This window comes from Betta splendens, chromosome 1, assembly GCF_900634795.4.
Source record: "Betta splendens chromosome 1, fBetSpl5.4, whole genome shotgun sequence".
Lineage (NCBI taxonomy): Eukaryota > Metazoa > Chordata > Actinopteri > Anabantiformes > Osphronemidae > Betta > Betta splendens.
The window spans coordinates 3,018,374-3,031,824 of record NC_040881.3 but is presented as its reverse complement, the minus strand read 5'-3'; the positions used below and the strand labels follow the sequence as shown (position 1 = coordinate 3,031,824).

General features: G+C 50.0%; 1 protein-coding gene across 1 annotated transcript; it reads left to right on the top strand.

Annotated features, from left to right (window-relative positions):
- The first annotated feature begins 227 nt into the window (after positions 1-227).
- LOC114859837 (zinc finger protein GLIS2-like) lies at positions 228-13,369 on the top strand. Its single transcript, XM_029157869.3, has 7 exons — positions 228-587; positions 7,616-7,796; positions 8,234-8,412; positions 8,765-8,938; positions 9,115-9,248; positions 9,477-9,595; positions 11,283-13,369. The coding sequence occupies exons 2-7, from the start codon at positions 7,631-7,633 to the stop codon at positions 11,921-11,923; spliced, it is 1,413 nt and encodes a 470-aa protein (XP_029013702.1). The 5' UTR covers positions 228-587; positions 7,616-7,630; the 3' UTR covers positions 11,924-13,369.
- Positions 13,370-13,451: the final 82 nt, after the last annotated feature.

Below are 13,451 nucleotides of genomic sequence, written 5' to 3'. Positions count from 1 at the left end.
CCTATGCGCCACAATGGGACCTAGGCCGCAGGGGCTTCATTAGCATATTTTCAAAATAATTTAAAGCGCACACACACGCACGCGCGCGCGCACGCAGAGCGCAGTTGATACTCCTGTCGTGAGAGGCAACAGCTGGATCTCCTTCCCTCTCCGACCCCCCCTCTCCCCCACTGGCTCTCCACCCCTCTCTCCCCACCCACCCAGACAGCCTCTTCCCTCCTCTCCACCGCTGGAAGCTCAGTTGACCAGCGTCGCAACCGAGCGATGCGCCTCCAGTACAGCCTTTAGTTTGTTAGGGATTTCTGAAGCGAGCCTCAGTCTAATGTTGCATATCTAAACTCTGACCACTCGAAAGAGACGTTTTTTTTTCTTGAACGATCCCGTGTGGGAGGATTTAAAGAGACAGATTTCTTTTATTTTGAAAAGCCATAGACACTTGATGAGTCAATCGAAGATGGAAGGAGTCCCATCGCACATAGTCGCCTGATTTTGGTCATTTGTATCCTCAGTTAGTGTCAGGTGGAGGCTCCACAGCATCTTCAGACTGCAGGGAGAAGCGGAGGCTGTTTGACCACAGGCGACATAAGGTAAACCTCAGGAAGACTTTCATTGAACTTTCTACTATATTCTAGTAAATATTATAATTATTATTAGTACAAGATATTATTTCCCATTCTGACTTCTATTATTTTAAAAATGCACTTTTAAAATAATAGAAGTCAGAATGGGAAATATTTGCCTGCTCCATCCATTTTCTAATGATGAAATAAGAAAGCCTTGAAACTTGAAGAAACACACAAATCATGTAAATGTGTGTCTGATGACAACATGGGGTCAGAAAGTGGCTAGAATCAACAGACATGGTGTAATTGTGACTAAGGATGCGTGTTGAGGGGGGGTGGAGGTGGAGCATGGATGGGGTGGGGGGGGGGGGGGGTGCAGTGGATGCCTTAATGGTGGCTCATGCGGACTAAAACATTGCATCCAAAGGATACCAATGGTAACTTTATCAGCCCCTCTGAGACTCTACACACTTCTGGGACCCCCGCTGAGCAAATCCCAACATGGGACAGGGTGGAAGACCTTCACTTCCCTGTTTTCCTCATCCAGTCATCATCTCCTCATCCTCCTTAAAGCTAACATGTCCGTGCATCAGGAAAACCTCCAACTCCAGCTGCAATGATTATTATGGTGCAACTCTCCACGGGTGCGTCAGCCCCACTCAACCTCTTTTCCTGTGATGTATCATGGTGGTTGTGGTGACAAGTCTCTGAGAATGTGGAGTTTTCATGTGCAGGTTGCAGCTTTGTTGCATCATGTTACTCTGTAAAGGTTGGACAGACTTTTACGAAGGGGTTTTTCAGAAAAGACCCGAAGCCAAGCGCTCGTTTTTCTTGTTGATGTTGGGTGCGACTGCTTGACAGCCCCCTTCCACCCACACCGTGTCCAAGTGATTAAATCATGAGTACGTAAAAAGAAAGAACGGAGGGAGCTGTGAAAGGATGATATAAAGTGGAGGCAGGAAGGAAGTCAAGGACTGAAAGAAAGGATAAAATGACAGAAAAAGAAATGGTGGGCTGAAAAAACAGAGACAAGAAGCAACAAACCCTAAAAATAAAGAGAGCACAAAGATGCCTTATTTCCAGATTAGCAATAATCCTTTCATGGTCCAGCACGAAGCGAATCACGGGTGAGGGAGACAAGGAGGACAAGGAAAACTGGAAGGAAGCAGTGAAAGAGCAGCAGAAGTGAAAACCTCCAGAAAAAGGGAAAAGAAACAATGGCAGCAAGAAAGAACTGAGCAAATGACAGAAAACGTTGAGGGCAGGATGGAAGGAAAAACACTGAAGGAGAGAAATGAGTCAGCCACTTCCTCTAAGGAAAGGAAGCAAAGTGAAGGAGCCGAGGAGCCCCCCCCATCCCACCTCCCCTGACGCTCCTGGTGTGGCAGCAGGCCTCGGCCCCTTGTCCTCCATGCTTTCCGTGCGGTTTGTACACGGTGGGTTGGGTTCAGCGGGTTCGGGCCGGCTCCCCCTCGTTCTCCCCCGCAGCACATGTAGGAGGCACACGCTCACATGGGAGGAGGCGGGAGGTGGCGCTGCTGGAGGAGCTGGAGGTTCCCCCGTCCTCCTCTCACATTTTATTTTCTCCTCGCCTCCTCTGGCCCGGCTCGGCTGCTTGCGGTATGGTTTTTGGACCCAGCCCTGGACCAGACGTTCATTTTTCTTCTCTTAGTTTCTAACCACTGACTAACCACTGGCTCCCTGAATCCCCCCTTCCTCCGTCTCAGGAATGTCTAATTCACCTCCTCTGTCTTTTCTCCCTCTCTGACTCCGGCTGCTGTGCCAGCATCTGCAGATAAACGCTAGCTCCAGCGCTAGCTCCAGCGCTAGCTCCCGCGCCTCGCTGACGCAACGCGGTGCACACGGACCCTCTCGTCAGTGTGAGCCGACCACCTGTGAGGGAAAACACACATCCATAAACCTCCCTTTCTTTTCTTCTCCTTCTCTTTTCCATTATCCTCCTGAGAGCCCAGCGCCGGGGCCTTCATGTCCAAACCAAACATAGACCAAATTCCGAAAACCCCACCCGACATACCCCCCCCCCCCCCCCCCCCCCCCATCCCTCCCCCAACACCCACTCCCCCGCCTCTCGTTCACCTCTCCTCCCTCCCACTCACGGCCTCTCTGTCTTTTTCTCATTTCTCTTCTTCTTCTGGGCCCAAAGAAAAAGAAATTAAAGAGTTATGTGTTGGCAAATTTGGGAATAAATATTTGTAAAGAGGGATCAAGAGTCGTGGCAGATGGGAAATGGGCCTGGTCTGTTCCAGTGGTGCACAGATGTGGCCGATCAGTGGCCTCGCTCTGCTCGGACCGTGTTAGACTCGTACTCTGATAATAGCTGTTGGAGTACGATTAATGGACACTCAGAGGCACAGCCTTCATTTCAGACCGTCCACGGCCGAGGAGCCTCATTCACTTCATTGTTATTAGAGCAGAGACTGTGGTTATGGAGGCGGCTGAACACTTGGTTAAAGGTGCTGCTTATGAAAAGGCCAGTGTTAACTTTGAATCTGTGAAGCTGTTCAAACCCTGCACTCTGGTCCTCATGTCAACACAATTTGGAATCGGGTGTGAAAATGTAGTAAACTGGCAACAACAAAGACGTGAGCCGACGTCAGCGCAGCTGAAGCCTCAGGCTCTGTCCATGGAGAGAGAGGGTGATGGTTCAGTCAGGAAGGAATAAGTGGAGCTTTCAAGGAAACTGAAGGCGAGTTACCTGTGAAGATGCTGGACCATAAATGATTCAGGGCTCATGATTTGTGTTACTGTAAAACTTTCTGCCGACATTTTTTCCCAGCTCGTTACTTCGTTATTTGTTGGAGGCTTCTTTCTTTCTCTCTCTCTTTGTTTCCCCACAGAGAAGAACGGGCCACAGTACAGCTGGGATTGGTTATTGTTTACTGGCTGACACACACACACACACACACACTCACACACACACACACACACACACACACGCACACACGCATGCATGCACACACGCAGACGCACACACACGCAGACGCACACACACACACACACACACACACACACACACACACACACACACACACACACACACACACACACACACACACACACACACGCACACACACACACGCAGACGCACACACACACACCACACACACACACAACCACACCACACACAACACACACACACACACTCACACAGCACAACCGACACACACTCAACTCACACACACCACTCACACACACACACACACACACACACACACACACACACGCACACACGCATGCACGCACACACACACACACACACACACACACACGCACGCAGACGCACACACACACACACACACACACACACACACACACACACACACACACACACAGTGGAAACAAATCGGGTGAATCTGCTCTGCACGTAGGAATGCGAGGCGCATGTGTTTGTGTCTTTTAGATCTGGGTGACAGAGCTGCGGGAATGAAACAAAAAAAGAGGATTTCTTGGATGCAGGCGAGTCTCCGTCTCGCCTGACAACGGAAATCAGAAACACTTCTCTCCCCCTCGCTTTCTCTCTTTTTCTACAACTGCTCTCCTTTTCACACTTCAACACAAACCCAGAATATGGGCGCCCATTTTTCCAGCGTCCTTGAAGCTGCCGTTCTTCTCTCCATCTTTGTCCTCCACTTCCCACTCGTCTCCACTCGGTGCTGCAGCATCGTATGAGTTACAGGCAGCGGAGCGGAGGAGGAGGAGGAGGAGGAGGAGGAGGAGGGACGAGTGTTGACCTTGTCCCACTGCCAACCGCTGGGAGGGCGCTGGTGCTGCTGCTGGTGCTGGTGCAGTGCATTATGGGTGGGGGTCACGAGCGAGGAGAGCAAACTGAGAGGAGACCACCAGCATTCAGTGTCTCAGACAAAAGGCCAATCAGCTCCAAAGGCACAAGAACGCACGCCAGCGTCGGGGTCACGGTTCCACTCTGGTCTTTTGCTTCCTCGTCTTCGTTTTTGTTCCTCCAATTGTCCGAACTCATGAATCAGTGGCAAAAATGCATGAAATGAACCGTGGCTGCGGTGCTGTGATCCCATGACCCGCTGACAGAATGAGGATGAGCCCTTAGCTGGTGGTGGTGGTGGTGGAGGGGGGGGGGGGGGGGGGTAGCTAATGATAGATGTGCTCATTGGGGTAAAACAACATCTCCAACCGTTGGCCGCCTTCACAACCTCCTGCTCCTGGAGCAGCTGGGATCTTCTCTGTGACTATACATGGTTAAGCTCGTCTCTGGGTTATGAAGGGATGAACCGGGTCCATGTTTTATTTTTGATCAGTGATCACTGATCTCCTTTCCTCGTGTGCTAAGAAACAACTCTAGCACGGTTCCCTTTGGAACAGCGTTGTGTGCCGCTCCGACGCCTGGTGTCGTTGAGCCCTGAATGATTCCCCTCCTCGTCCCCCGACGGCCGCCACCACTCCCCGACTAAGTGGCGCAGACGCCAGTGTCGGCGCTGCAGCTCCACTGGTGGCGATTGCAGACTGGCTCTGCGTTGTTGCATCACTCAGCGCTGCCGAGATGCGGGAGAGAACGAGAGTCAGAAAACAGCGTGAGAGGAGAGGGCGGGAGCCTGTCTGTCTCCTTCCCACCCGTTCCCACCCGTTCCCACCTCAGGTCCCCTGTTCTCGCTGCCTCCCGGGCCCTTCTCCTGGTCCTGAAACTCGCTGGGAACCGAGCTTCACATCACACACACCAGCGGTTCAACTGGGAGAAGCTGAGAGCACTGGCAGCGCCTGAGCTGCGCATGAAATGTGATACGGCCGTTAGCGTGCTGGACGCTGCGCTTAGGTTTGAGGCTTAGAAACAGTCAAAAACATCTTGCGCAATCTGAAAAAATGCTTGGACGTCAGTAAGGAGACAAAAACTCTTGTTTGTCTGCAGTGAAAAAAAACTGCCTCTAAGAACTAAGATTTGCTTGTTTGCTTGTGTGGTGAGAGGACCCCCCCCCCCTCGCTATTTCCCCCATGCTTTCACGTCGTGTCCTTAGGATCCCTCCGCACAAACTACTCTCCTTTACGATTTTGTAAAGACCCCCCCCCCCAACCCCGCACCCCCCAACCCTCCCAGTGGCTGCAAGTTGTGTAGCACCTTGTAAGGAGTACGATGTAAAGATCAAAGCGTACAACGAGGACGGTCGTCAATCCTGGAGTGATGCATCCTCCACTTCACACTCACAATAAATACTAAAATCCACTGCTCATCAATGTTTATGATGTTTATAATACTGCTTAAGATTTTAGCATTATGTGATCCCACATTCCTAGTCTACACTTTTACTTGATGATCCAGAATAGGGATCAATAGGAAGAGGTGCTGATAATAGCAATAGAATTTATTTCTGCCGTGACAGAATGACAAGGAGAAAACATAAAGCGCACTGGAGACTACAAAAGCAGAGAGAAGAAAAGGGAGTGGGAAGTGGTGAGGAGAGGGGAGGAGAGAGGCAGAGGTATGCTCTGCTGGAAGACTGAAAGAGGAAAACCACAGGAAAGAGTGAGAGGGCGGAACACGCAGTGGAGAACGAGGGAGCAGGGAGGGAGAGGCCGGATCACGGCATCATGGAATCAGAGGAGGAAAAACTGCCTTATATGTGTCTGAGTAAAGCATATGGAGCGGGGGCGAGCTGGAGGGGCTCTGGTGAAAACCTTCAGGTCTGGGGCTGTTTTGTGCGTTTTGTGTGGCAGAACTCTGGCTCTGGACGTGTTTGGCTGATATCACACATGTTGCAGCGTGCGTGTCTGGCATTAGGGATCCATAAGGAGGCTGGGCCCGCTGCCCAAGCACAGGTCACTGAGGGGAAAGCGGGGGAGGACCTGCTGGACGTTGGGGGGGTTCCGAACGCGGTGCATGTCTGCGCCGAGTGTGTGCGTGTGTGTGTGTGTGCGTTTGTGGTGCCTTCACAATACCCCCAAATTGTAGCGTGTGGGGAGAAGTCAACAGGGTTGGTGTGGAATGTGAAGCCGGCGTGGCGAGGTAGCTGGCAGGCCGGCGGCGGGGCCTAAACACTGACTTCATTGTGGTCGAGCCTCGGCCTTATATGATGCCGGGATCCGAACGGCGACGGCGGAGGAATTTGTGGCGACAGCATGTTTGGAAGCGAGAGACGTGCGCATGAAACGCAGTGAAAGTGAATTCAGGCGGCGCTGCTGCCAGCTGCCCTTAAACACAGCGGGACCAGCGGCGCTCCCACAGTGGTGCTGCAGACCCGCTCGCAGCCACGTCCGGCGCCGCCAAAGCAAAAGCAGGTACCTGAAAAATGCCGGCGCCGCCTTCAGGCGAAGGTGGAGCGTCTGCCAGAATCGGAGCGTCCCACGTTGTGTCCGGAATGTGCAGCGCATCCGCAGCTGGATCCAAGATGTGATTAGTAGCAGTGAGACGGGGAGAACGCTCACAAATGAACACACGCTGGGTTCTGTTGTCGTGTAGACGGTCAGAAACATGAAAGTGATCGGTTCTGCTCTGTTGGGAACGTGAGCTGTAAGAATTTGCTGCTGGACGACAACCAAGCATTAGCTCCTCGCAAACACACATCAATCATCTAATTAGCCTCAAGTAATAATCCTCAATAATCCTCCAGACTGCACCGTGTCATCATCTGTTACCATGACGATGCTACGGTGATAAATGATGACACTGGACCGTCCACTCTTTCACTTTAAACCTTCTCCAGACTTCAGACTGCTTCTTGCTCTACACCAGTCCCACAGTACATGCTATTCACATAGCACATTACCTGTTACTGAAGAATGCACGTGCCTCAGTTAAACTGCCTGAATGCTACACGTCAGTAATTACAGTTAAATGTTAAGACTAACAGTCCTGTGACATCTCTCATCCATTTTTATCCAAAAACAAATTCAGAACAAGTCAGTAAAACAGGTACATACGCTTTCACAACGTTGTCAGACTGTGACTGTGGTGCATTAAATTATGATTTTAGATGCGATGATGCTGGAATAACACAAGCCCTGAGTCATGTGACCAGCAAACATTTGACCCTGTACCCGTTGCAATGTGGTCCTGCTTCGTTCCCCAGGCACTGACAGCAGCCATGGTGTCGCTGGACGAGCCGCTGGACCTGAAGCTCCCCTCAGGACGGGCAGGGGGTCCCGTGAGGCTGGGGAAGAGGACCTGCGCCTCCTCCATCTGCGCTCCCCTCAGCTCCCCTCGACCCCGTCTGCTGGGCACCTCCTTCCCTTCGCCGCCCTCCTCCCCAGGTGTCACGCTGCAAACCATCAGCATGAATGCAACAGTAATTCAATATTACACAATCTGTATCTGTATCAAACCTCTGAGAGACAAACATTGTCCCCAAATTATCAGTATCTCATAATAAGTGCAGCGTGACTACAACACTTGGCTGCATTGTTTGTTACTCGCACTGGTGATGAACTGTAGCTTTGTTAATGAAGTAAAGTTAATACTGACCCTAAATTGGATGTGATGGGGAGAAGGTTTATATTTTGCACATCAACTCGTAACAGAAAAAAGTCTTGAGCTGTAGTGAACTATGCAGCGTGACGCTACACCAGCTGCCCAGTAATGTATCCACACACAATCCTCTCGTTCACAAAAGGAGTGTGATCGGTTGGAACGTGGCGTCTGTGAGGCAGCGTTATTGCACATACTCACACTGTGCCTTTAATCCTTCCAGATTCTGTCCTGTCCTCCTGCCACGAACGACCCGGGTCCTGCTTCACCCCTCCAGCCATAGACCTGAGCCTGTCTCCCTCCTCCCGCCACGCCTCCTCCTCGTCCCCATCGCCCTCCTCCACCTCCTGCCCCTCCCCTTGCTCCCCCCTGGGGTCTCCTCAGCCACAGCGCTTCTCTCGGGTGAGTCCAGGCTCAGCTGCACAGGCCAAGCTAGGCTAAGCTTATCTTCTCCCCATACAGTTAAAGAAAACCGTTGTGTAACTTGAAGGCATGACCAGTCTTCTCAGAATAAGCAGCTCAGGGTCTCAATGTACTTCATGCTCATTAACTGGATGCTGGGAGAACGTCTAATGTGTTGTTGCAGCAGCTCTGGTTAAGTCCAGTTCTAAACATGCTTGAATACTACAGCATCAAACACGCAGCTTATCGGTTCATGCATCCCAGTTATAATATTGACCCACTGATAACACCAACGCTCCTAAATGTAGCCTGTTCACTGCCAAAGCTTGTGTTTTTACCGCTGCGCTTCCAGGAAGCAGTCCGTCATCGAGGTGTGGAGGCCTCTGCGTATCCCTTCTATCTGCCCGTTGGAAGTCCGTCCAGGGGCTACGGCTTCCCTTCCTCCATGATCTTTGGCCAGAACAGAGACAAGCCGCTGTCCCCAGAGCCCTCGCTGGACGGTCAGCTGGCCTGTCGCTGGATGAAGGTACGGCTCATAACTGGTAGCATCTAAAGTAGCCACTTGGTCACGGAGCCACTGAGTTAAATAAAGGAATGTGTTATCACACTGACCACCAGGTGGGGCTGAGAACGTGATGCAATCAGGTCATTGTCTTTAATGACCCTGAAGCTCATGTCTGTGAACGTCTCTCTGTCCTGCAGTGCCACCTGCTGTTCGATTCGCTGCAGGACCTGGTGGATCACATCAACGACTTCCACGTGAAGCCTGAAAAAGATTGTGGCTACTGTTGCCAGTGGGAGGGCTGTGCTCGAAACGGGAGAGGCTTTAACGCCAGGTGGGTACGACGTGATGGGAGTGGTTGCTGACCTCTGACCTTACGGTTTGTATGATGCACATTATTCTGATCCACGTCTACTGTTTCTGACCCATTTCATCAAAAGCTGTGACCAAATATGATCTGCTTGAGGCTTTTGTGCTTAGTTTTAGTTCTTACTGATTATTATCATCCACATGTCTGCGTGTTTTTTATGAATGGAGTTTATTTGCTTTGTTGTTCTTTCAGGTATAAAATGCTGATTCACATCCGCACACACACCAACGAGAAGCCGCACCACTGCCCCACCTGTAACAAAAGCTTCTCTCGTCTGGAGAACCTGAAGATTCACACGCGCTCACACACAGGTGAGCGCTGCATTGTGTTAGCAATCATCAGTATCGTAGACACCAGGCTCTGTCTGTGACAGATGATGCCTCTGAGGGCATCTCTGTGTTTAGGGTCATATCAGTATCAACCACTGGCTGCTCTCACCCCAGACTGAGCTGTGACCAGTCAGCACAGGCTAACAGCTATGCTACTATGTTACATATTAAATTTTACACTTTTAAATATAGTGGGGGGAATAGGTGGGAGATTTGTGTACACGTTTACTCAGAATAACCAGTAAAGAGTAAGCTATAAACTCCAGCGCATCACTGAAACTCCCATGAGGCCCTGCGGCCTCACCCACCTGCGCCGCCTATTGTTTACTAGATATTATGTGACTTTGGCATCCACTAAATGGTGGCAGGGGCTGAATAGTTCGGTAGGATGCAGCAAAAGGACAGAGCAGATAATAAGAAGTACAGACTCAGTGAACATGTGTCACGGTTCAAGGTGAAGGACCCACACGCACAGCTTGCATGAACTGGCAGGTGAGGGTTTATTCAGGCTCGTGGTCAGGTAGGCAGAAAGGCCGGGATGACGGCAGCAGTGCAGACAAGGATCAGGCAACAACGGGGGCCAATCTCCAGGCTAAGGTCATACACGCTAGGCAGAGTCAAGAACCAGAATCGAGGGAGCAGGCAAGTCAAAAAACAGGAACTAGAACCGGTACACAGGAAAGACCTAGATAATGACGCTGGAGAGTTGACGGGTGGATGAACAAACAATCTGGCGTAAGTGCAGGGGTACAAGTAACCAACTAATGACTAATGCAGGTGGTGAAATGGCATGACTGGTTGAGCAGAACAGAACAGAACCAGAAGTGGTACAAAAATAACACAGGAAGTGGTGACACATGTCTAGGTAAGTAAAAAAGAACTAAGGCCGACAGGAAACAAGACAGAAAATACCAAAATAAGACTGGAAACTAAGCACACACATGACCGAAATGCTGGATCTATGACAACATTCAATTCAATTTCAATTCAATTTTATTTATATAGCGCCAAATCACAACAAAGTTATTTCAAGGCACTTTACAAAGTAAGGTTTAAAACCTCACACAACTAACCCAACAAACCCCACATAGAGCAAGCATTTAATTTGACAGCAACAGTGGAGAGGAAAAACTCCCTCTCTAACGAGGAAGAAACCTCCAGCAGAACCAGACTGGATGTGGGCGGCCATCTGCCTCGACCGGTTGGGGTGAGAGGATAGAGAGAGAGAAAAGCACAGCAACAGCAACAAGCAGCAACAAGCAACAACAGAGCACAGGCAACTCTGTTGGTAACATGAGGTTTCCAGCAGTTCAGGGACTATTTCTGTACCTTTAAGCAGCAAACCGACGCCTGTACGCCGCTGTGCTACCACCTCACTATTTCATACACTACTGGTTGATGATACGCAGGTTCTGTGCTGAGCTGCTTCAACCGAGTCATGATGTAAGTGTGGCGCTCAGACAAAGATCGTTTCTGTCTGTCTGGATGACAGACAAAAGACGTTCCTTGTTCTCGTATACTGTAGATACAGTAGGATTTACAGTTGAATGAGTTGGTTAATCATGTGCATTATTTGTAGTTTAATCCTTGCTGACAAAAGAATACAACACATATTTTAGGTGTTTATCAAGGTGCTCACGCTCACTGTTCTCCCCCATCTGTCCTCCAGGAGAGAAACCCTACATCTGTCCATACGAGGGCTGCAGCAAACGCTACTCCAACTCCAGCGACCGCTTCAAGCACACACGCACCCACTATGTGGACAAGCCTTACTACTGCAAAATGACCGGCTGCCTGAAGCGCTACACAGACCCCAGCTCGCTGCGCAAGCACATCAAGGCCCACGGGCACTTTGTCTCGCAGGAACAGGCGCCCCCGAGCAGGCTGGGCCACCAGAGCCCCACCGAGCCGCCCTCCGCAGGCGGAGCCCACATCGTGGTTCCGGGGGCGACTGCGGCTCTCCTGGGGGGTCTCGGGACCGCTTTGCCCCTGTCGGCTTTCTGCCACGCCAGGGCCTTGGCTCACCAGAACCCTCTGTTCTCCATCGGGGGAGGCGGCCGCATGGGGCCCATGGGCCTCACAGACGCGCCGCTGTTACACTTTGGACTCTCAGCGGCGTCTGTGTTGGGGCTGGGGTCTCTGGGTCTCGGGCAGATAGCGGAGACGAAGGCGGGGGGCGCGGACGTGGAGGAGGAGGAGGAGGGCGAGGTGCTGAACCTGTCGGCGGTCGTGGGGCACAGGAGCGACCCCTACTCCTGGGTGGTGGTTCCTCCGAGGGCGCTCCTCCTCAAGCCTGCTGTTGTGAGCTAGGACCGCAGCAGCAGCCAGTGTGCGTGCGCGTGTGTGTGTTTCTTTACTGCGTTGGTATTCGCCTGGAGCGCGTGTTTGTCTGTTTTTGAGGGATGAATCTACGGGGCTTCGGAAGCACTGAAACTGAGACAGAGACTCTGTGTCTGATGCAAGAACCTGAACTAAGACCATTGGACCTGTTTTTCCAGTGCGGTTCCTCCAACTGTCTCAGGGTGTATACATCCAACCTATAGTTTGCTTTGGCCTTGTACAGGGCAATCTGTAAACGCTTTGATAAAAGCAGGGTTTTATAGTTATATACGTGGTGTTGCTCTCGGCCGTCACGTGGTTTTATTATGTTTGCTAACATGATAACATGATAACTTTTAACCATCAGCACGTTAGCGCTGTCATTACGTTGGGCTCCAACGTGTTCATCCACGGCTCCACGGCCGATTAGAATTTAGAACAGGTGCGTTAGGTATTTTGTAGTTTTTATATGTGACAACCCCTACTCGCTGCCTCCACTGAGTCCCATGGTGCATTCGTAAACGTGGGGAAGAGCAGGACGACAGGGTGCAATGGAAATAGCAGACATTTAGTGACAGAACCAAGGAAGACTCTGCGTTACGGACTATCGCACCTTCTGCTTCTTACATAATAACTGATGGAATACTTGATACTACTACAATGGATTAGGTTTGATTGATATGTTAATAGGAAGGTCTACACACACAGCAAAAAAACCAAACAAACCCTAATAATCCTTCCTCTAAGTTTTGATAATGCTGACAGTGTTCTCAGCAGTTGGTTTTAGTCACGGCCAGAACGCAACCACACAGAGCTACGTTTGTTTGACCATGTGATTCTTCACAAGTGAATGAAAGACAAAAACTGTGTTGACGTAACTGAATGTACATTTGTGGGTATTAACACCTTTGCCCTCAGTTTGCCTTCAGCAGTATATGTATATGTATTTGTTTGCCTAACTAATAATTCCACGACAGTGATCTAAAACAAGATCAGCCCTTACTTTTAGAAAGGAACAGGTGATAAGAGCAACTAAGAACCAGGTGGACAAAGGTGTGTATTAAGTACACATTCGCTCAGTAAAACAGCAAGTACTACACAAGTAAAAGAAGCAAAGCCAAAGTTTTAACAGTATTTTTCAAGTATTTTAAGGTGACAATGGCTGAATTTGGCCAGAATCTGCGTTGTTTTATCTTGTAGTCATTTGCACATCGTTTCATCCTAAGGGATATTTGAATATTTGAGTCAAGTGCCTTGTGTTTTAATTGAAGTATATCACGCAGTATATAAAAATATTTACGCAAAAGTGCAAAAATGTACATTTTAGAAACTGCATTTAATAACTTGACAGCAGAAATGATTGATACGCCAGCAAGTCACATGTGTAAGTGACTATGACAGTGACTCAGTGTCAATAAACGCATTTTAAATAAATCAGTCTTATGTTGGTGTTTTTTTATTGTTTTACACAAGTGGCTTCACAATTTACAGCAAACAAACCGCCGCGCGTGTTTGTGTT

What these genes read in the sequence shown, in the direction of transcription:
- LOC114859837 (XM_029157869.3), top strand. Translation starts at nt 7,631, where the DNA reads ATGGTGTCGCTGGACGAGCCGCTGGACCTGAAGCTCCCCTCAGGACGG. An exon ending in AGCCACAGCGCTTCTCTCGG is followed by an intron (nt 8,413 to 8,764) that starts GTGAGTCCAGGC and finishes CTGCGCTTCCAG; the next exon opens with GAAGCAGTCCGTCATCGAGG. An exon ending in TCACACGCGCTCACACACAG is followed by an intron (nt 9,596 to 11,282) that starts GTGAGCGCTGCA and finishes TCTGTCCTCCAG; the next exon opens with GAGAGAAACCCTACATCTGT.